At 44.7% G+C, this 23,583-nt stretch overlaps 1 protein-coding gene and 1 long non-coding RNA gene across 6 annotated transcripts in view; one reads left to right on the top strand and one right to left on the bottom strand.

Annotated features, from left to right (window-relative positions):
- The window catches only part of SBF2 (SET binding factor 2), a 496,673-nt gene extending 477,929 nt beyond the window's left edge, over positions 1-18,744 (top strand). For all 4 annotated transcript variants that reach the window (XM_027563255.1, XM_027563254.1, XM_027563253.1 and 1 more), the window contains 8 exons: positions 6,171-6,297; positions 8,447-8,574; positions 9,724-9,957; positions 11,108-11,212; positions 12,590-12,783; positions 13,422-13,509; positions 15,865-15,996; positions 16,983-18,744. In XM_027563255.1, the coding sequence (XP_027419056.1) occupies positions 6,171-6,297; positions 8,447-8,574; positions 9,724-9,957; positions 11,108-11,212; positions 12,590-12,783; positions 13,422-13,509; positions 15,865-15,996; positions 16,983-17,081 (1,107 nt within the window). In that variant the 3' untranslated portion in view covers positions 17,082-18,744. The remainder of the gene's footprint in view (positions 1-6,170; positions 6,298-8,446; positions 8,575-9,723; positions 9,958-11,107; positions 11,213-12,589; positions 12,784-13,421; positions 13,510-15,864; positions 15,997-16,982) is intronic.
- LOC113905669 overlaps positions 1-23,583 on the bottom strand; it is a 57,823-nt gene that overhangs the window by 14,996 nt on the left and 19,244 nt on the right. The window lies entirely within an intron of this gene.

The following is a 23,583-nucleotide window of genomic DNA, read 5'->3' as shown; positions in this document are numbered from 1 at the left end:
ACAGACACAGAAAAAAAAATTATGATTTCCAGAGGGGAAAGGGGGTGGGGTAGGGATAAGTTAGGAGTCTGGGATTAGCAAACTACTATATATAAAATAGTTAAGCCACAAGGCCCCACTGTATAGCACAGGGAACTATATTCAATGTCTTGTAATAAACCATAATGGAAAAGAATATGAAAGAATATATGTGTGTGTGTGTATAAATATATATATGATGTATGTGTATGTGAAAGGTGCTCAGTCGTGTCCAACTCTTTGTGACCCCATGAACTATACAGTCTTTGGAATTTTCTAGGCCAGAATACTGGAGTGGGTAGCCTTTCCCTTCTCCAGGGGATCTTCCCAACCCAGGGATTGAACCCTGGCTTCCCTCATTGCAGGCAGATTCTTTACCAGCTGAGCCACCAGGAAAGCCCATACATATATATGTACACACATACATATATGTGTGTGTGTCTATATAGATAAATAATCACTTTGCCACGCGCCAGAAACTAATGCAACATGGTAAATCAGCTACACTTCAACAAAAATTTTTCAATAAAACAATGTCTAAACAATAGGTAGAAAAGAGTCTTTTCAACAAATGGTATCAGACAATTGGATTTTGGACAATTGGACAATTGGATCCAGATGCAAAATGGAAAATGGGTCATTTCTTTTGACCCATACCTTGCATCCAAATAAAAGTTAATTCCAAAGGGGTCATAATACTCTACTTCTAGAAGAAAACATGGGAAGAAATCCTTGTGATCTTGGGTTATGAGACAAGGATATCTTAGATTCAACACCAAAAGCATCATCCATAAAAGGAAAAAATAAATTAGATAAATTCAGCCAATTCAGTTCAGTCACTCAGTTGTGTCTGACTCTTTGCAACCCCATGAATCGCAGCACACCAGGCCTCCCTTAGATAAATTAGACTTTGTCAAAGTTAAAAACTTTTGTTTTTCAAAATCACTGTTAAAAAAATGAAAAGACAAATCACAGAGTGGGAGAAAACATTTGCAAATCATGTATCTGCTAGAGGACTTATATCTAGTATATATAAAGGATTCTCAAAACTCAGTATTTAAGAAACAACCAACCTATTTTTTAAAATAGCATAACATTTATACTGACTTCAAAAATATACAGATGGAAAATTAGCAAATGAAAAGATACTTTTATCATTTGTCATTAGGAAATGCAAATTAAAATCATTACTACGTAGCTATTTAACTACTATATTCCTATTTTAATGACTAAAATTTAAAAACTGACTGCCTGGAGTGTTGACAAGGATGTAGAGGAACTGGAATTTTTTAACACTGCTGGCGGGAATATAAAATTATACCATTGAGAAAACAGTTTGACCATTTCTTTAAAAGTTCAACATACCTATCTAGTATATGACTCATCTTTCCATCCCTAGGCAGTTACACAAGAGAAACGAAGGCTTTATGCCCACAAAAAGACTCATACATAACTGTTCACAGCAACATTATATGTAATAACCTCAAATCTAGAAGCAACCATCCACCTGTCCATCCACAGGTGAATGAATAAACAAACTGTGGGATATCCATGTAGTGGAATACTATCTAGCTATAGAAAGGAATTTACTACTGAAAACCCAACAACATAGATGCGTCTTAAATAATTATGCTTAGTGAAGGAAGGCACACACACAAAAAGGGTACACATTTCTGATTCCGTTTATATAAAGTTCTTATTGTTCATTTGCTAAGTTGTGTCCTACTCTTCTGCGACCGCATGGACTGTAGCCCGCCAGGCTCCTCAGTCCATGGGATTATCCAGGCAAGAATACTGGAGTGGGTTGCCATTTCCTTCTCCAGGGAATGTTCCCAGCGTAGGGAGTGAACCCACATCTCCTTCATTGACAGGCGGATTCTTTACCACAGAGCCACCAGGGAAGCCCTATAATAAAGTTTAATAAGTAGGTACAAATTAACCCATAGTGACAAAAAGCAAATCAATCATTGCTTGCAGAGGAGGGTGCAGGAAACTTTGGGGAGTTATGGTTGGTAGGTTCACTGTATTGATGGTGGCAATGGCTTCACAGGTGTATGGAGATGTTACAATGTAGCATATTCTACACTTTTAAGTATATGCAGCTTATCGTATGTCAATTATACCTCATTAAAATTTAAAAAAAAGTGGCCAACAAACCTCTAAACTCTCACTCGTTCCCTGTAGTATGTCCTTAGAGGACGTCTCTGCCCTTGATCCCATTTCCTCTATCACAGTGATACTTAACAGGAGGAGGAGAAAGCCTGTGTGTGTCCTGTGCCTTGTGGAGAGCACTGTGGTGGGGTACGGGAGGAGAGTCCGGGTGTCCTGTTGACAAGGGGAGGGGAGCCGATTAACTGGACAAACTCAGTTTCTGGGATGTAGGACTAAATGGAGAGAGTATTTACTAGAAGTCTAAGCACGAGATTTTTGTCTTGTATTCACAATCAGGTCTTAATTTTTCATTATAGTCAAAAGACATTTCAGAAAATTCCTTGAGTTTCTTAATATCAGATTCCAAACGTAGCTAGGCATTAATCAACCGGCATTCAGGTCACTTTTATTTATTTTTTTTCCATCGAAGAAATTTTTACATGCTTGTTGCTTAAAACTGTTGCTACCAAGTAAAAGAACCAAGTTGTTCAGCATCTTCTCTTCCACTTCCAACAGACCTGATAATTAACCCCAGTATGGGGACAGACTGTTTTTCACTCCAAGCAGTTAGCAACTGCAGGTGCCTTCATGGCCACACGGACACAGACACCATGGTGCCCCCAAGCGCTCACACCTGGGTGTTTTCTAAGCAGCAGTTCCAGTTCAAGCAGGGCGAGCGCCAGCAGCCTTGAAGAAGTGTCTAGTCTTACTGTCGTTAATTGTAGAGTGCAGGGTTTGTGGTGAGGTCAGTCACTCAGCACAGTGGTCTGTGAGAGCATTTTTCCACTTGTAGAGGAGTTTTCCTTCTAGTCCTAGCGGCTGATCTCCCTGAGTGCCTGTAAGTTCAACTTAAGGTCATATTCATTATCATTTCCATTCTACTTTACCTCAGAAGTGGGTCATTAAGATCATATTCCTAGGCATATTAAATATCAGAATAATCAAGAAAAGATAACAGTTATATATGCAGCAAGTGGTTTTTATGGAGAAGAATCACTGAGAGAAATGTTTTGTTATTCTGGGGCTTTGTTTAATATTTTTTTTTTTTTTTTTTAAGTTTTTAGAATTGTCATGGACTAGGTCAGTGGAAATTGCCCTGAACTCTTCCCCTGGATACAGTGAGCCAAGGGTCTGGCCTGTGATTACGGAGTTTTATTCCAAGGGCTATTGGGGCAAAGTTGTTCTTGGAGCTCACACCCAAACAAATTGCAGATTTCTCTCTGAGACTCTCAGATGGTAGAGAACCAAGCTCCATCCTGGACCAGTCTTCTTCTTCTATCCCAACAGCCACAGTCCCAGTCACCCCCTCTCCATCATGTGCACTCTGGCCCCTTGAGGTGGTGGTATGGATTCAGGAACTCAGGCTAAAGAGTTTAAGTTCTAAAACCTGGAATATGGTGCACTACCTCACTATTCAGAGCCACACCCCAGTTGTCCTACAGAAAGTTCCCCTGTCCTGGGGAGGCCAGACGCAACAGGAAGGACGGTAGCTCAGGTCAAGAAAGCAGGTCCACCCACAGTTTGCAAGCCTGATGCAGAAGAGTCAGACTGTTTTAATACATTCTTCTTAGCCTCCATTTTATTTTGCATTATGTATGAACTAAAATTTTAGTTCAGTGTAAAAGCCAAAAAAAAATAGGGAAAAAAAAATCTTTAATCATCACAGAAATCTAGGTTTCTAATCAAGTGATAAAGGTTGATAAATTGATGGTATCCAGATCATGACTTTAAACTCCCATTGATCTATTGAGCAATCAACATATTGCACATATGCCGCTCTCTTGGCTGACCAAGTGTGAGTCTACATTGCCAAATTAAACATGGAGAGGAAAGCTGGCTTTTAGACAGCCTGCCTGCAGTGTTCATTTGAAACAGCTTTTAAGCAAATACAATTATGATTGGAACTTATCTCAACCAAGCAAAATTCTCTCATTGGTCATGAGAGAGTGAGCAGTCCAGAGGTGAGATTGCTGGGTGGACCAGAGTGTCCCAAGGCCATCAGCCTATCTTCTGCCAACATAAGACGGCTCCAGAGAGCCTGCCTAAAGCACACCACAGCTCAGTGACCGTTCCAGGCTCTGCCTTGCTGCCACCCTCCCATGCCATTCCCTCATCCTTATTCCTCTCTCCAGTGACCTCACTAAGTTACTGATGGAAAATTAAGGTTAAAAGGCATAAGCTCTTCCCTCCCACCCTTGGCACTTGAACATACTTTTCTTCTTGTCTACTCTTCTATTCCGCCTCATTTTTAAGGCTTTTGCCTGCTTCTGGACCCTTGGCCTCGTTCATTCTTGCTTTCCCAGGGCCTTACTCTCTTAGTTATCAGCTCTTTCTCCACAGTTTATTCTCTGTTGGCTCCTTCTGCCTTGCCCTCAGACAGGCACACCTTTCTTTTATCAGGAAAACGACTCTTGCTGTCCCCCCACAAACCACCACCTTCTCTTCTCATTCCTTTCACTGCCAAACTTCTGTAAGTATAATTTTTCTTGTTGTATTACACACTGTTACACCACAGATGCCTGGAAAGCAAGGACCACGGCATACAATAATTTGTATTTGTCAAGTATCTAGCACAGTATGAAGTAAATGAGACAGTGACTGAGGAGCCTAACAAGCCAGGATTCAAATCTGGGCTCTCTCATTACTGTAAGTGACCTTGGGCAAATTACTTAATCCTGCTCATCTTCAGCTTCCTCATCCGTACAGGGTTGGGGATGGGTGAGAATACCTCTCTTCAAAGGATCTGAACGGACATTTTTCCAAAGACATACAAATGGCCAAAGGTATATGAAAAAGTGTTTACTCACCCAGGGATCAAACCCAGGTCTCCCGCATTGCAGACAGACGCTTTAACCTCTGAGCCACCAGGGAAGCCCCAGTAATCATCAGGAAAGTGCAAATTGAAATCACAAGACGTCACTTCACACTTGTTCGAATGGCTAGTATCAAAAAGACAAACGGTAACAGTGCAGGAGAGGATGCAGAGAAAAGGGAGCTCTTGTGCGCTGCTGGTAGGGATGTAAATTGATTCAGTCACTACGGAAAACAACACGGAGGCTCCTCAGAATATTAAAATAGAGCTACCGTGTGACCCAGCAGTCCCGTTTCTGGATACATTGGAGGGAATGAAATCGTTACCTCAGAGATACTTCACTGTAGCGTTATTCACAATGGTCAAGAAATGACCTAAGTATCCATCTACAGGTGAAAGGATAACATATATATAACATATGTTATAAATATAAACATTATATACATAAACATTAGAATATCACTCAGTCGTGAGAAAAAAGTAAATCCTGCCATTGCAACAGTGTGGATAAACCCTGAGAGAATTATGCTAAGTGAAATAAGTCAGAGAAAGATAAATACTGTATGATCTCACTTATAGGTAAAACCTTAAAAAGCCTTACTCACAAAAACAGAGTAGAATGGTGGTTACCAGAGGCTGGGGGTTGTGGGGAGGTGGCAGATGGGAGATGTTTGTCTCCCAGACTTAGGAGTAAGTTCTGGGGGTCCACTGTACACCATGGCAACTATAGTTAGTATTACTGTATTATATCCTTGAAAGTTGCTAAGAAAGTAGATCTTAGATGTTCTCACCACCAAAAAAAAAAAAAAGGTAATCATATGAGGTTATGGAGGTGTTAACTACCACTAACATGGTAATCATTTTATAATAGATTTGAGTATTAAATTACTATGTTGTACACTTTAAACTTACACAATGTTATATGTCGATTTTTGCTCAATAAATCCAGCAAAAAATAATGCGTATCTTGTAGTGTTGTTATGGAGATTATATGAGATTATGCTTGTAAAACCCCCTAGCATGGTATCTGGCAAAGGCCTGGTTCACTTCCCACCTCCACTCCTGTTAGGGATTCAGTTGACTGAGTCACCAAATGGTCTCCCATGCATTTCAGTCAGTGTTCAGTGGCATGGCATCCACTTTTTGTTCCATTTAATTCTTATTCTTTTCTTTGCCTTGTGTGTTTCAGGTTCACAACCAGTATCCAACTGAGTTTGAATTCAATCTCTATTACTTAAAGTTCTTGGCTTTCCACTATGTGTCTAATCGCTTTAAAACATTTCTCCTGGATTCAGACTATGAAAGATTAGAGCACGGTACGTGTTTGCATGCCCTTGTTCAATCTTTTTTTGTTAGTTTTATGTATTTTTAATTAAAACCTCTAATTAAATAATCACCCCCAAGTGTGGCAAGGCCATTTTAGTGTTTTATTCTGAACTATGAAAGTATAATGGACATGAACGAGTGAGATTTTGTGCTGTGCCAGATCTTAGGGACTGCTAGTGGTCATCCTGTAGCACCTTTGAAAACGTAAATCTGCTTATTACTGTCTTCTTATCTCCAAGCAGTAGCGCTGTTTATGGAGAAACCCCTGACTCCTAGTCATCCCATCCCTGGTACACTCTGGTAGGTTACTGCTCCCCTGGAAGCAGTTTGCATAGCAGTTATGGCCACGGGCTCTGGAGCAAACAGAATACAGTTAAATTTCAACACTGCCAGTTACCAGCCAAGCATCGATACTTAGGACAGGTTAGGTTCCTCTCTGAGTTTCCTCAGTTTCCACATCTTTAAAATGAGGAGAATAATAGCACACACCGCTTTTTGGACCAGGATGACCACATTAATATTTGTAAATTTCTTAGCACAGTTGCTACCACATAGTAAGAACTCAATAAATTTTAGATAGCACCGTTATTATAATTTTTAATGGCAGTAACAGTTCTAAAGAATAGATTCTTGAAAGCTGGTCAGCCCCTGTGTAAACATTGCCCAAGGGGATTTTACGTTCTTACTCTGCTATTGTTATAGGGAGGGGTAAAAAGAAATAAAGAAAAGCAGTATGTTATGTTTACTGTGTATTTTCAGTATATTATACATACTGAATATTCATAAAGAGGATTTTCTTAATGGCTGAAAATATTCACTAATGTTCTGAGTTTAACATATGAAAGCAAGAAATACTGTTTTTCAATGCATGCTATTAAACTTGTCTAGTACAATATTTCATACTTTTGGTAAGGGAGACATTACTGGTGATACCATTTCCTTTCCTATTTGAACTTCCAGACCTTTGTTGACTCATAAAATTGTCATTCCATACATCACAATCAGAAACCTTAATTTTTTAGTCACCCTTGTGTTGGGAAGACATTAAGTAGAGCTGGTTACAGTGGACATTAGAGTCACTTAGAGAACTTTTTAAAATGACTTTTATCTGGGGCCCATTCTCATACTCTGTAACTGGTCTGAGGTGAGACCTGAGTACTGGGACTTTTTGAAGCCCCTGTTTTTTTTGTTGTTGTCTTTTTTAAATGAGTGGCCAGGGTTGAGAACTACTGTTCTGCACTCTACACTTAACAGGTAGAGAAGAAACATTAATTAGTGTTGGTGCTAGTTTAGTCTCTAAGTAATGTCCAACTCCTAAAACTCCACGTCTTGGGGGCCCCTCATAAGATTTTGTGCAGTCTTGGGCATGAGACATTATTTTATGGTCAATAAAATGCTTATTAACTTTTGACTGAGTCTTTTCATTTAAAGCAAGAAAAGACAGCACTGCCACGAGAGGCACTCTTCCTGGCCTTTTCAAGAAATACCTCCCGCCTCATGCTAACACACCTTCCTCTCTATTAAAACAAAGTGGGCTCATGTGAGTGACAGACTAAAAGGTGTAAATATAGTGCCTGAAATGCCACCCTCCCCAACTCAGCTTTGAACTCACCCAAGGATACAGACCACACCCATCTGACATCTACAGTCTCCTGACCACGATGTGTGGTGTATGTGAACTACCAAAGAAAACACTTTAAATGGCTTCATAATAAACAGCCAGCAACTTTATAAAGAAACATAAAATTATGTTTTTAACTGAGTCTCATCAAATCAGTTTCCTTCCAGCTTTTTGGAAAAATGTGTAGAATGTCTGCTGGCATGGACCTCTGTGAATCTAGATATAGATGTGGGATGTGGCCCGGGGGGGAGTCATGATGTATTGCTAAATACTTGGGAAAACTTCAGCACATGTTTTCCTTCCATTTGGATTTGTTTCCATATAGCTGTGAAGTCCATTCCTATCTTTAGCTTTGCTACAGTCCTTTCCTATCTTTTTATTTTCTAAGGTTTTTGCACATGCAATGATGTTTCGAGAGCCATACGAAATGCTCCATTTTTCATCTGCTACATGCATCACATTTTTAAGCAGACTGTTGATTTATTTGACTTTTGTTTTGCTGATTTTTTTTTTTCCAGGAACTTTATTTGATGATAAAGGAGACAAGCATGCTAAAAAAGGAATTTGTATTTGGGAGTGTATTGATAGAATGCACAAGAGGAGTCCCATTTTCTTTAATTATTTATATTCACCAGTGGAAATAGAGGTAAAGAAAGAAAGCATTTATGTTGCATTTTTGGGATATTTTTGTGTTGAAGTTTTCCTTACTTTGAGCGTATATAAGCTGTTTAAGCTTTTTATAAACATTTGACTAGGTTTCATACCAGAAGCTATTTAAAAGTTGATACACTTTGGGTTTAGATTATGATGCAATGAAGTCTGTTACCAAATTCTTGACCAGAAAAATTAGGAGCTGGCCCCCTAGACATAGAAAGGATAACTTCAAGAAACTCAGAGCAAATCAACTTGCCCTGGGAAGGGAAAACAAAACTTGAAACCTCAGCATGCTGTCTAAGCTGAAAAACCTAAAATACTTCAGATAAGACTTCCCTAAATCCATTCATACCAGAGCCATGGAAGAAACCCTATGAGAAGCAGGAAGGTTGGAGCCCAGCCCACGAAGGTTGACTTCTCAGGGACGGCCACGCTCTGCCATGCCCGTCTGCATGAAATAGGCTCTGCAGTGGAGTGGAGCTCTCCACCACCACTCATGGGCAAAAAGGCTGGGCTGTGAGCCCCAGAACAATAGGACCCCACCCCGGCCTTTCTCCAGATGCACCCTTCTCATGAGGTGTGTGAGAAACCAAGGGTACACGCTTAGATGCTCCTCCTTCATCTAGACCACACTCTGGTACTTCACAATTCCTTGCCCAAATTCAAATTACTTACCAGACCACTTCCCTAAGCCAGTAAGTGTACTCCTAAGCCAAAGGGCAGCTAAGGAGTAGCATTTGTCAGGGAGCAGACAGAGTTCAGCTGCAGGGCTGGGGTATATGTGCATGTTCGTAAGAGACCTTCAGAGTGTAGGACAGAGCTGAGCCTGGAGGAGCAGGGGTTTAGGCCAACAACTGGGAACTGGGACCAGCCTCCCCCAGTGCGGAGGGGTCTGAGAATTCTCAACTGAAACCTGGCCTTCTAGGTCGTTTGGAAGTTATATTTGTCAGAGTAGGAAGATAGAACATACTTTATCTAATAGTTATATTGATGTGTAATGTTTAAATATATAGACATATGTCATCAGAACCTCTGTTCATCCTCTTCCCTGGACCCTGCAGTGTTAGGGGCTGGCCTGCCAGTAAGCTTGGGCTACTTTGAGGTCAGGATGAAACTACATTTCAGAATTTTCTTTAAACAGGCCCTGAAGCCCAATGTAAACGTTTCCAGCCTCAAGAAGTGGGATTACTACATAGAGGAGACGCTTTCCACGGGGCCCTCGTATGACTGGATGATGCTGACCCCCAAGCAGCTGCCCTCCGAAGACTCTGAGCTGGCCGGAGGAGCCAGGCCCCAGAGCCAGAGGAGAACCGTGTGGCCGTGCTACGATGATGTCAGCTGCGCTCAGCCCGACGCTCTCACCAGCCTTTTCAGTGTAAGTCACCACGTGAAGCCAGACTCCCAAGGCTCTGGGCTCCTGAAGGCACAAGAGGCCTCGGGAACCTGGCTGAGTGAAGCCTGGTTCACCAGCTCCTGGCCATGGCTCTCCTCACACTGGGCTAGCATTCTTGCCAGCACCATAGAACATGCGGAAGCCAGACCTGCTCCCCAGCATCCCTGGAGATCCAGGCGCAGGGACTGGAAAACAGTCTTAGTAGAAGTGAGTTTTTCATCATTACGAGGAAGCATTCAAGCAAGTAGAGCAGTTTGCAGCTTCCCGGCTGTTTCATCTGGCCAAGAGCCGGAGTCAGGCCTGGGTTATGACTTCTGTGGGTGCCTTACTCCTCCAGTCAGAAGTGTGGGGAGCTGATGGTCTGATGGGAGTACTGCCAGCCGTCTTCTACAAGGAATATTCTGGAGTGAAGCCATTCTGGCAGTAACCCCATGATGAGAGCAGTGGCCCTGAGGAAAGGGTTTGAGCCCTGACACAGGCCAGACAGTTCCTGAAGAGTCCTCTCCATTCAGTCTTCCCACCAGGAGAAGGGTGTGTGAGCGCGCCGTCACAGAGGCCGCTGCTCTGCTCTCAGTCTCCCTGGCCGAGGGAAACGCCAGGCCTTGGGCATTTCTTGGTTCATTCTCCCTACATCTGGTTTGAATCATCAGAGTCAAGGGGTTCCTCTGTCCAGGACAGACTTCTCATCTACCTCAGCTATTAGGGACTGGACATAGGCCTAGTGCTTGACCTTTTGCTGTGGCCATGAGATTTCCTATGGGCTGGCCAAGGGTGAAGGTGTTTGGGATACAGATTTCATCTCTCTATTTAAGCCATCTGTACAAAGAGGCCCGGTTACAGATCCTAATAAATCATCTTTGCCACAGTGTATCACACCAGCTAGCACTCCCGCCACCACTGTTCCTGGCTTGGGAGGCCTCTGGCCCGGGCTCGCTGCAGCCTTTCACTGCTCTGGTCGTGCTCCTCCTCTGGCTCCGAGGAGCTGTGGCTCTGGGGAGCACCATGATTTCTGTGAAAGAAGTTCGTCTGAGTTTGTCCGCTGTTATGGAAAAGCCCAAACGAACTTCTTAACCAACCCAATACTTAACTGTCAAAAAAAAAAAAAAAAACAACCCTTTTGATTTCTCTGTAGGAAATTGAAAGACTGGAGCATAAATTGAACCAAACCCCTGAGAAGTGGCAGCAGCTGTGGGAGCGGGTAAACGTGGACCTTAAAGAAGAGCCCAGAGCAGACCATGTGAGTTGGCAAAGCCCTTTGAAGAGCTGCTGCTGAGCTTCTTGAGGGCACTGGATCAGGTGGGGCCTCTGCCACCGGTAACCCAGGAGGTGTATGGCCAAAGAGAGGGGTCGTGCCTTGAGGGTCCAGGGCAGAAAGTTCCAAACGACCGAGTACTTCCTGAGTGTCTGACTCTACCACAGTGATATAATACTTATGTTCAGTGCCCCAAATCCAGGGGAAATTACTGGGTCTTTTCTATCTCAGCACCTCTGTGGTTTCAGCTGATCTTCTACCACAGGAGAGGAGGGAAGAAGGAAATGCCAAGATCTTGCTGGCGCCAGAGAAATAGGGAAAATCAAATATTTTAAAACAATAAAATATGCCACTCTCTGTTGTTCACACCCCCTTTTTGTTTCTAAATTAAGAAACATTTACTCTAAAAATATTTTAATACCAAATACTCCATTTTCGGCTTCTCACCACCCCTTAAGCTGTAAAATGTGGAATGGGCTGTGCTGAGCCCCTGAGCATCCACACCTTAGCGTCCTATTAACCCGCAGCGAGGCAGCGGCGTCTGGCTCATGCGTGCAGGCTCAGGCCCAGATAACACGGCTGACACACAGGGCGGCCACCGGCCAAACCCACAGCAGGTCGGCTCCAAGTGCAACAGAGGGAGGTTAGGACAGATGAGAGCACTTCAGGAAAGGAGAGGTAAGCAGGGTCAGATGTCACAGAGCGGTCAAGGAGAATGGAGTACAGGAGAAGATGTCCTCTGACCCTGTAAGAAGGGGTTCTTGGGGCGCCATCTCTGGCCTTCAGGTGGCAACTCAGGGGCTGTTATCAGACAGGCCGTGGGTGGATGAGGATGTACTGCTTTTTTCCTCAGAAGAATAAAATAGTTTGTTAATTTTTTTTCTGATTATGAATACGATATATGTATTCCTTTATAACACAGGAAGTTATAAAATAGAAGTCACCCAAAATTTATAACGTAGAAATAAACCGCTATGCCTTCAGACTTTTAAACACATATATAAAAGGGATTTACTATAGACATAGTTTTAAAACCTGCTTTCTTTTTTCCTTAATATATGGCATGCGTGTCTTTTCCATTTGTCGTATATAAATCAGCACCCTTTGTAACAGATGTCTAGAATCCCATTGTTCAGACATATTTTTTTTAACTAGCCCCATAATGATAGACATTTAGGTAGTTTCTAGTTTTTTGCTATTATAAAAAAAGACTCCAAGGTAAGCATCTTTTTATACATGTTTTATATAGACATATATATGGTCCAGTTTCTTTATTGAGGTAAATTTTTAGAAGTAAAATTACCGGGTCAGTCGCTTAAAGTCTTTGTAAAGCCTTCCTATCTCCTGTTCTGTCTTTTTCAGCCCCAGAGATACCCTTCAGGCTCCCCAGGAACTGTGTCCACCAACCTCCCTTTTTATCAGAAGAGGCCTCAGCTGCACCTTCCAGACAGCAACCTGGCAGAGGAGCAGAACACTGGTGTCTCCCCATCCAACGGGGTGGACCGCAGAGCAGCCACGCTGTATAGCCAGTACACGCCCAAGAACGACGAGAACAGGTGGACGTTGGGAGCCCTGCCCGGGGGTGCGACAGAGGCTCTCCCAGCCCCCCTCGAATCAGCCAGGCCTAGGCCATGCCACGTTCTATCAACTTAAAATGGATCCTCTTTAATTCTTTGTTTCTGTTTTAAATGTGTTAGATGGTTCTTGGAAGAGGAAAAGTCAAAATTACAACTAAAATAAGGCCAGGAGGTTGTAGTTTTTTGTGGCAGGTCCTACTATCTCCTATCTGCCTGGTCTTTTGAGGGAATGTGTGTTAGTGAGCGCTTCTCCAGTGGCAGACTTCTGAGATCCAGCACATGCTCGCCCAGGCAGAAAGGAATTTACTCACATGAAGTGAGAAGGCTACCTTCAGGCTTCTGTCATTCACCAGCTCTGCTTCCTGTACAGGCTGCGTGAACCCCAGCGTGGTACAAAGGATGGCTGCTGAGAGCTCCAAACCTCACAAGTTTGGTAATCCCAGCAGAATGAGGCAGTCTTTCCCTGAGAGCCTAGTAGAGAAATTCTGGGGGGAGCTCCGACTGATCTTTTTTGGATCATCTAGGGGAAACAGAAACTTGACCAACAAAAACAACAGATATCGCCTTTACAGTACGTAGTAAAATCATATTAACCGCCACGTCATCATTACTTCTAGGTCCTTTGAGGGAACGCTGTACAAAAGAGGGGCTTTGCTGAAAGGCTGGAAGCCCCGTTGGTTTGTTTTGGATGTAACAAAGCATCAGGTAATAAACCCCATCACAACCTATAGCAATCACTTCTGCCCAGGCGAGCCTCCGTCCCTGGCTGTTGTGTGACTCTCAGCAGACACACACAGCCCCCATGTACAGAATGCTTCCCTGAGGCCTCCCACCAGCTACCTGGGGGCTCCTCCATGGACCCAGTGAGAGAGCACGCAGCAGCCCTCTGAGAAAGTGCGGGTGTGTGCGACGGAGGCAGTGACCTGGCGCCCAGAGCATTAAGAGCAACAAAACTCTGCTTTTTAATGCTCATGCATCTCCTGCTGCCTGCTGTCCACAACCAGGCCAGGAGAGGACCTCAGGGTTTCAGCGTGTTGCATACCACACGCACATACAGAGCCCACGCCTGTGCACACTCTCCAGAGTACAGATCACTTCGTCTCGACAGCACAAAGCATCCATTCAGAGTCGAGGGCGTTAATTTATTCAACAAACATTTCTTGAACACCTTCTCTGTGCCCATCCCTGTACTAAAGAAGGCATCATTATCCCTCAAAGGGGACAGCAACAGAGGAGGGCGGGAGCTTTAAAATAGGCAGAAAGGGATGTGCCCATGCAAACCTGAAATCCACAGTGGGCGGACACTAGCCTGGACCTCCCAGACCATGCTGGAAGTCTTTTCCCCACTGTTAGGTTCTCTGCTATGGCTCTAGCCCCCCTGCTCTCCCCACAGTCCCTAGAGTCAGAATCTTTGCTCCGGTGATCTTGGAGGGTAGGGGGACACTAGGCAAACTTCCAGCCTCTTTGTATCATTCACTGGAGAGTCACATGTCCTCCCATGGTCTGACCGGAGACGTCACTCTGCCTTAGAACTGACCGGTCAGCCTTGAGCAGATTCTCAGTGCATTTATGTGTAACATGGAGTCTCCTGAGAAAGATACGGGCTGTACCCCAGTACGGTGCTCTGGTTGGAGCTGCATCTAGATGACTCCTGCCAGATGAACACTTTATGTGGGGATCAACCACCTTTCACTCTGCTCAAGGAGTTTCATAAAGGTTACACAGGATCCTGCTGGATTACAGATACAGAGAATTTTTTTTTTTTACAGATATGCAGTGGAAGCCCGTTTTAGGCAACCGGACTTTAAACAGCACTGTCTCTGAAATTAGAGCCTACATTGTGTAGAAAAGTCCCATTAAACCACTAAATAAAACATAGGAGAATGTCATGATGTTTCTATAATTTACAGTAACGTCAAATTATACTTGCATTCTTGACAGTCTTTTAGATTTAATACAAAAGGTGTACGGTTTTCTATTTGTCCTGCTCCTACCATGCCTGCAGAGAGAGGCAGAGAGAAGTCTGAGGCCAGAATCACAGTGATGGAGGCACCAGACACATTCCTGCCATGTAACTTTCTGAAATCCAGACTGATAGAGTTCAAGTGAAATCCAGTCCTTACACATAGTAACCATCAGTCAAATGTTGAGCTCTTCATTGTTTTTCAAAAATCACTTCATATCTACATGCTATTTGGAAATCAGCTTTTCAAATACAGTATAGCTTGAACATATTTTCCTCCCAGTTCACACAGATCTTATTTCTTAAATGTTGTATAGCATCCCATACTATTGATGTACATCATTTAATTAACCAACACCCTACTGACAGGCAGATACATCTGTTCAGTCCTTAGCTGGTAGAGGGAGTGCTGAAGGAAGCCTCTTTATTTGTGTGCCTTTGCATGCTTGTGGGAGTCTTTCTGTAAGATAAAAAGGGAAAGGTGTAGCAATAGGGATAAGCATTTTAAGTTTTAGTTCATATTGCCAGATTGTCCTCTAATAGGTTTCTGACTAATTATAACCCCACAAACGGTGCTTACGAATACCTCATGCCTTCCATTCAACCTGAATATTGTCAGCCATTTGAAATATTTCTTAATCTATGTGAAAAGTGAAATCTCATTGATTTCATTTACCTTTGACTGTTGAGGCTCTTCACCTTTTCAGATGTTTATATGTCGCTCAAATTTTTTCTGTGAGTTGCCAGTTGAAATCCTTCGATCAGTTTTCTATTAGGTTGTTTATCTTTTTCTTCTCAATCTCTAGGAATTTTGTATATATTCTAAACATTAACCCCCTATTCATATGTTCCATATATTTTTACAGTTGTTGATGTTTTTATTCTTTTATAATACATTTATTCAAATTTCAAAAAATGTGTCTTTTTACCCTCTCTCCCAGCTACCTAATTCTTCTTCCTAGAAGCAGTGTTTTTAATTTCTTGTCTGTTCTCCCAGACATAGTTGAACAAGATATGGGAAAGTATTCAGATACCTTTTGCAAAGCCCTGCTGTCCCCCTTCCTGAGTCTCATACCCCACGTGTCCTTTGGTTCCAGCTGCGATACTATGACTCGGGTGAGGACACCAGCTGTAAGGGCCACATCGACCTGGCTGAAGTAGAAATGGTCATCCCTGCCGGCCCCAGCATGGGCGCCCCGAAGCACACGAGTGACAAGTCTTTCTTTGATGTAAGTTGACCTTGTCTTTTCCTGGCTCTCTGCACGTAATCCCTTACAGTCAGTCCATCCACTCCAAGAATGACAGGGCCTCAGAGCAGCTGATGGTGACTACCGATGGGCCACAGCCCCACCCTGGCTGTGGGAACTGCTGCAGAACCTGAAGCCAGCACTCTTAATCCCCAAACCTGACCTCTCCCCGCTGTCCCTGTGGCTCATAAAGGCTGCGTGTTGCTTTGCACAAAAGACTTCTTCAAAAGGTATCCAACTACACTTGGAAGCAGAGGAACTCCTTGTTAAATATTGTTATTCACTCACCACCTTCTGTCAAGAACAGATGTTACTTCCCTTTTATATCTTGTTGTCTTCAAGCTTGATCATCCAAAAAAAACATCATTAGTCACACATGATGCCTGTCTTCCCTGACATCTTCAGCAGGCCTTGGGACATTTTATGGGCCACATGATAGGGGACTTATGTAGTCCCCAGAGCCAAGCAAGACTTCATACCAAACACAGGTCTTATTCTAGTGCCCTGCTCAGGGCTGTGAGGCCATTTCCCTGACTCTGAACTCCCAGTGAGGCCCCAGCTGAAGACTTAGAGAAAGAGATGGGAAGGGAATGTGAAAGCCAACCCCAGCATGATGTGGATGAAGCTCAGTCTTCTTGGCTCCTTTGCTGCATGGCTGCAGTACATGGGTGAGGCAAGAAGCTCCAGCTATTCCACACCCTCTTCCTTAGTCAATAAGGTACAAAGTCAGGCTTTTCTGGAATATCTGTCTTCTCTGCAGACCCTTCTGTTAAGATCCCCTGTGACTCTGGGGACCAGGAAAGTAAAATCACTTCCATACACAATGGCAGTACAGTGGAGGGCAGAGAAATAACGGAGGTTCCAGGGTAGCATGAAAAGGGAAGGTCTCAGGGATTGATTAGCTCACATGACCAAACCTGTAGACTAGCCCTGCCCTCATCTCTGCTTCTCTTCCTTTGTTTTTGCAGCTCAAGACCAGCAAACGTGTGTATAACTTCTGTGCCCAGGATGGACAGAGTGCCCAGCAGTGGATGGACAGGATCCAGAGCTGTATCTCTGATGCCTGATACCCATGGTCAACCCACACAGAAGAGGGAGGAAGGGCTTGTGCTGCCAGATAGGAAAAAAGTGCATGAATCCTTGAAGAGCTGACAGCTTCCTGCTCAGTTCTGATGAGTCATCCTAGGGCCTGAGGTTCTCCTGCCCAGACTTAGCCATTCCCCTCTCTCGGCAGTTGCTACATCTTCTTAGCCGGAGTAGATGTGTCACACAAGTCTGGTCAAGAGCCCCAGGCCCTCCCTGCATCGTGCACTAGGTTGTTCTAACCTAGTGGTTAGGACAATCCCTTGTGGTTAGGGATCAGAAGAATGCTTCCTGAGCCATCTGTCACCCATCCCCTAGCCAAGCGGCTACCACCCACCTGGGTCCTTCTTCATGAAAGCAGGATCCTTTCTGTTCTCCAAGGTCATAACTTCCTTGGAGAACTTCCTGACAAGCAAAACTCAAAATCCTCCAAGACTATCTTCCATTCTGCCTAGGTTTCCCATTGGAGGCTCCTGCTCTTATTGCCCAACCTTAGAGATACTTGGTTCTCTGGTGCTGCCGAAGGTGCTTCCAGGATCCCTGCTCAGTGCTGGGGTTCACAGCAAGACCACCAGTGCTCAGGCAGGCCAAGGGGCACACAGAATAGCCTGATGGGAAAGATTGGCCAGGGAATGGTGCAGTAATCACCAGGCCAATGCAGGAAAACACCGCTTCCAAAACACTGAGTTTTCCTAGGCCAAAGGTGCCCTGAGGATCCAGGACTTCATGGTCCCATGTATTCTTCTGCTCCCTGACAGCTTCTTACACAAAATAACATGCAGAAAGCTGAATGCACTAATTCACAAAACAGCCACTTGCACTGAACTCTAATAAAGTGAAGATGTTGGAGAGGCAGAAGCCAGCTGTTTATGAGCACACCACCCCTGTGACAAGGGCTGTATAGCCACGGTCGCACCGTGGCGTGACTGGATACCCAAACAGCACCTCTGCACGTGAACTTAAGGACTTGTTTAGTCGGTTAGATTTTCTGTACTTTTGATAACCTGTGTTTGTCCAGCTTGAGATACAGGAATGCTGTTTGCTCACAGTGAACAGAGACAGCTTTTCTGCAACAGCCACTGGTCAGCTGGAGTCGTAGGTAGCTAGATCATCACATTTGTTTTGAAATGTTAATATGTTAAATACCAAACTAATGTTTCAAAAATATGTATATATGATTTCTATACCCTTGTTTTTCAGGTAGTCTGCTTATAATTTAATATAAAATTAACTGATTCATTCATAAGATTTCAGTAATTTTAAAATGGTTCCCTTTTTAAAAAGCCACTTTGTAGATGAAAAATAAATCAGATTTTCAAATTTAAAATTATCTACACACTAGGAAACAGAACTGTGTTAATATATAAGAAATTCGGGGAAAATAAGAATGAAGGATTTTTCTATCATTTTCATTTTATAAATTGCCACCTGTGAAAATGTTTTTGCACATTATTTGTATTTTTCTTTGTATATGAAATAATTTTTTGTACTCTGTAAAATATGGAGCCCACTGTACCTTCAGCTATTTGAGACTTTACACAGTGCTTCTTTTGTAACTGGATTCTTTTAACTTTCATGAAGGCACTACATGCCTTGTATTCACTAACCACCTTGAATTAAACATTTCTTAAGAAAAAGCATCCCTCACTTACTGAAATAGAGCTCATTGTGCGTTGCGGGACACTTAGGAGGCCACACTCATGATTCATACACGGGACTAAAAGTTCAAGGGTAAAGCACAGCATAACCCATCTCTTGTCTTGGTTTATTAATGTCGTCACTGCCCTGGTTCTGAACACACTGCTGCAGAGTTTAGGGAAGAGGCCCGCCCTGTGCCTCTGATGAGCTGTGTGAAGTTGGTTAAATCCTTTACCTCTTCCAGGTTGCAGTTTCGCCACCTGTGGCATATGGCAACTGGCAAGAATTTTAGGCAGGAGAAATCAAACGCTAGTTCAGAAGCAGATTTTTCTGCTTCAGGAAGTTATTAAACAGCACAGTCTGGACCATACTTCCTCTCATTAAGCTCTTGGAGTTTACCTTGGGGACCCCGATTACATCTGGATGGGGAGCCAACAGAATGCAGGTTCTCAGGGCTGAACCCCCAAGTCTGGAGATCCAGGGAGAAGGAAGGGCCCCATCGTCGCCCTCCTGAGCCTTCCAATTTCCTGAGTCTCCAGGACTCCTGGGACCTGCCATTCTGCATGCTGTGACCCTGACATGACTAACAAGGGAAACAGCTGGGAGTCGAGCCCAAGAGTGTCAGGCCGCCCTTCGTTCCTCAACCTTAGCTGTGTGGGGAGAAGGGTACTGGGTTCCAAGGAAGAAAGACTAGGGCCTGGAGCCCTGGCCCTGCGGCTCCCCTGACAAGGCCTTTCTATGCCTGGGTTCTTGCAGCCCCAGGGGAGCACAGGCCCCCCCGCCCAAAACCTTCAGCCCAGGTTCTTCATCTTACCTCCCTAGCCCCTCTACCCGATGACCTCACTCCAGAGCTGGAGTGTTAACTGTTAATAGTACGGCTAATTTGTTTCTCAATGAAAATTGACTTTTATAGATATTTCATTCGGAGTTGTTTTAAGACTTGTTAAGTAACTCCATTATCTCAAAGAACTTCTGAATAATCTCAAGATCTCAGGCTGATAACCAGGAAATGCCCTCAGCATTTCAGCAATCAGAGCTATGAATTAAGCCAAGAATAAAACAGTATTGTCAGGGGAAGCACACTGATTGAAACCGCCCACCCTGGCCAGGCACCATAGTAACCATTTGCGTGAGTTGTTCTATGACAGGCAGTCCTGGTAAGGAACAGGGAACCAAATAAGCCTCCACCAACCAGAAGAGTTCGGGAAAGGTCAAGGGAGATAGCACCTGTCTGACCACCTCCCAGAATCCTCCTCTCTGGCATCCATCTTGGCTGAACAAGGTGAGCACCACCAGGAAAGGCTCTGAGTCAGAATGACTGGCTAAGGACAACCCGGAAACTAATCCCATCACCATAAAACCCAAGACTGCAAGCCACGTGACAGCAGTTCTCCTGGGTTCCCTTACCCTCCTGCTCTCCGCCCGGGTGCCCTTTCCCAATAAAATCTCTTGCTTTGTCAGCACATGTGTCTCCTCAGACAATTCATTTCCGAGTGCTAGACAAGAGCCCAGTTTTGGGCCCTGGAAGGGACCCCCTTTCCTGCAACAGTATGGATGAAGAGATAAGACTTGGAGCAGTACTGCCAAATAGAAATATAATCAAGCCACTGTGAATCTTTTTTAAAAAGTAAAAAGAAATTGATAAAGTTTTATAACATTTTATCTTTTCAATAATTTATTTACTGTAATCTATCAAAATTGACATGTTGAAATAATCAGTACAAAAAATTTCTCATGAACTAGTTCATACTGACTCCTCAAAACCCAGTGAGTATTTTGCACCTACGGTCTATCTCAGTTTGGACCAGTATGTTATCTTTTTTCCAACACCATTTCTCATACAAAATTCCTGTCGTTCCTCACTCCCTTCTCCAGTTCCCCCATACAGCTGGGTGTCCCGCAGTTCATCCAGTTCAGACGCTTCCTCCTCAGAGTCAGCCCAGACCCCATAGTTGAGGGCTTGGTCCCACATGAGTGTCCCCCCTTCAGATGCCACTTGCAAGTCCCAGGGGCCACCAGACTTTCGACCAATGCACAACCCCCTCCTCGGGTTCAGTGATTGTGCAGAATAACATGCACAGCTCAGGAAGTGCGTGGTCTGTGCTTATCAGTGTGTCCTAAGGAAGCAACAGCCACAAGGAAGGGATGCGTGGGGCAAGGATCGGAGAGAGGGTGGCCTGTGCCCTCCCAGCCCCTCTTTGTGGTCGCCAGCTGGGAAGCTCTCTACATCCCGTCAGGATTTTTTCATAACCCACTCTCCAGTCCCCCTGGAGGTGTAATTTCCCACACCCCGTTCGCATGTAGTTCTTTCTGGTAACCACCCTGAAGCTATCTAGGGGCCCAGCCTGAGTCACTGCATTCACATAAACACAGGTGTGGGCAGAGGGACTCATTATGAATAACAAAGGCACGCCTTTCACTCAGGAAGTTCTAAAGGTTTTAGCAACTCCATGTCACAAACCCAGGACAAAGATCCAAAAAAAAAACTTTTAAAAATTATACCACAACTAGCCACATTCCTGGGCTACTATGCTAGGCAAGGCAGATTTAGAGCAAGCAACCTGCTCAAAGCAGAGCCAAAGTGGGAGGTGAGGGACCTCCGTGCTGCATCTAATTCGTGATAAGACCTTGAACTACATCTTAACTTTAAGGCTTTGACCTATAAAATGAAGGACCCTGATCTGTGAACTTGTGATTCCAAGGATTCACCTTTGCAGCAACTGAGGCTCCAAACTGTGATGGAAAGGATTTGCTGAAAGAGACCAAAGCATCTAAATCAGCGCTTCACAAATTGTAGCGTGTGTATGAATCATCTTGCTAAAATGAAGATCCTGACTCAGTAGGATTGAGAGGGGACTTGACATTCCATATTCCTAATATGCTCGCAGGTGACACTGAGGCTGCTGGTCCAAGGATCCTGCTTTGAGTGGTGCTAACAGACGTGTTCGTCCCAGTCCTCTGAGAAGCAGGCGCCAAATGCGCAGCAAAGTAGGGGAGGTTGGGAGAGTCAGGAGACCAGCGTGCAGGCATGACCTTGTCAAAGACCCAGGGAAGGGAGGGAGGAGGAAAAGCTGGGTGGGAGACTCAGACTGTGGAGTAACTCTAAGGAAGTTCGGCAAGGCAGATGAGAAGTCCTCAGGACATCACGAATCATCAGAGCAACCCCACACCTCCCCAGGACAGCCTGGGACACCCACCCCGTTCAGCCATCAGCATGCTGCAGCCAGGGAAACAAACAGCAGTGGATTCCAAAATGCAGCAGCAGCTGGGGCCCACAGTCACACACAGGCTGTGCACTCAGAGACCCAGGGGGTCTTCTCACCGTGGTCACAGAGCACCTCTCACAGCCAGCTTCCAGAGAAGTTCCTCCCAGTTTCCCCTGGGCCTCTCTTCTAGCCAAACTCAGAGGCGAGTCCAAGGACTAATACAGCGCCCTTGATGCAGTTCATCTCATACCCTCCCTCTTCCCACTCTCCATTCTGAGTTCCCCTCACCCTCAGCCACCTCAGGGTATGCTGAGGACTCTCCTGGAGATGTGATCCAAGCCTTCATTGAAGGAGGTTGTTGTTGTTTAGTTGCTAAGTCGTTTCCGACTCTGTGACCCTATGAACTGTAGCCCCATAGGCTCCTCTGTCCATGGGATTTCCCAGGCAAGAATACTGGAGTGGGTTGCCGTTTCTCTCTCCAGATCTTCCCAACACTGAGGGAGGATCAGGGTAATCAAACCTGTCTCAGGTCAGGACTGCTGCACAGGTCTCCTTGGGTTACAGTGGGGATTACTTGAGTGGCTAGAAAGTCCCCTCCTTCCTGCCCCCATCGTGTAGAAGCAGCCCTGTCTTCTGCTGATCAGGGTCAAGGACCCCTGCTGGTTCCTGGACACACGAGTCGTCGCCTTGGTGACAGCCATGAGCCGTGGTTCAGCAGGACCCTTCCTGTGTCCCTGGTCAAATGCTCAGCTGTGTGGAATCTATGCCTTTGGATCAGGCCTTCTGTAAGTTCCCGGGCAGTGGTGCTGACTGAGGCTCTCTGGTCAGGAAGGGTAAACTCAAAGGAGATTTCCATCCCTGTGAAGATGAACCACTGGCCCTTCCAGGATGGAAAGTGCCTGAAGTAGCTGACCTGCCCCAGGCAGGAGGAGGGCCACATGCGGGCTCAGCATAGGTCTCTGCTGCTGGCAGGCTGGGCACGGAGAGGGAGCAGTACCTGGAGCAGCCTTGGGATGTGGAAGTCTGTGCCGGTGGGCCAAGTCAGCCCTTGCCTGGCTCTGCCTTTGCCACTGTGGTCACCCCACTCGGGCTCATCCTGCTGGTCCCACATAGCAATGACAAGGACCAGCTAGTGTCAACCATCCAGGTCATTTTGTTTACTTATTGTTCACTGCCTCCAATGTGCCAGGTGCTTTCTAATGGGCATTAACATGTGGCACTGAAATCTTGCATGATGACTTCCCTGGTGGTCCAGTGATTAGGAATCTGCCTTCCAGTGCAGGGGGTGTAGGTTCGATACCTGGTCAGGGAACTAAGATCCCACATGCCGAGGGGCAACTAAGCCTGTGCAGGGCAACGAGAGATACCTGCGCGCCACAACAAAGAGCCTACATAGCCAAAATAAATTTAAAAATAAAATCTTCGTGTTTCCCCCATGTGTCCATCCACTTGTCTCTACCCTACATCTCCTCGTCCCTAATCTTCCCGTTCTTCTCCTTCCAGGCCCCTGACCAAACAGGCAGTTGGCCATTGCCCAGGAGGGTATGTATCTGCTCACTACCTTGGGCCACTCTTTGTCTACAAAGTACATGACCAGGTACTCCGCTCACAGCCCTACCCAGCAGGAATATTTTCCGTTTCC

This window comes from Bos indicus x Bos taurus, chromosome 15 (genome assembly GCF_003369695.1).
Source record: "Bos indicus x Bos taurus breed Angus x Brahman F1 hybrid chromosome 15, Bos_hybrid_MaternalHap_v2.0, whole genome shotgun sequence".
NCBI lineage: Eukaryota > Metazoa > Chordata > Mammalia > Artiodactyla > Bovidae > Bos > Bos indicus x Bos taurus.
The sequence above is the reverse complement of the archived record's forward strand: the minus strand, read 5'-3'. Positions and strand labels throughout refer to the sequence as shown.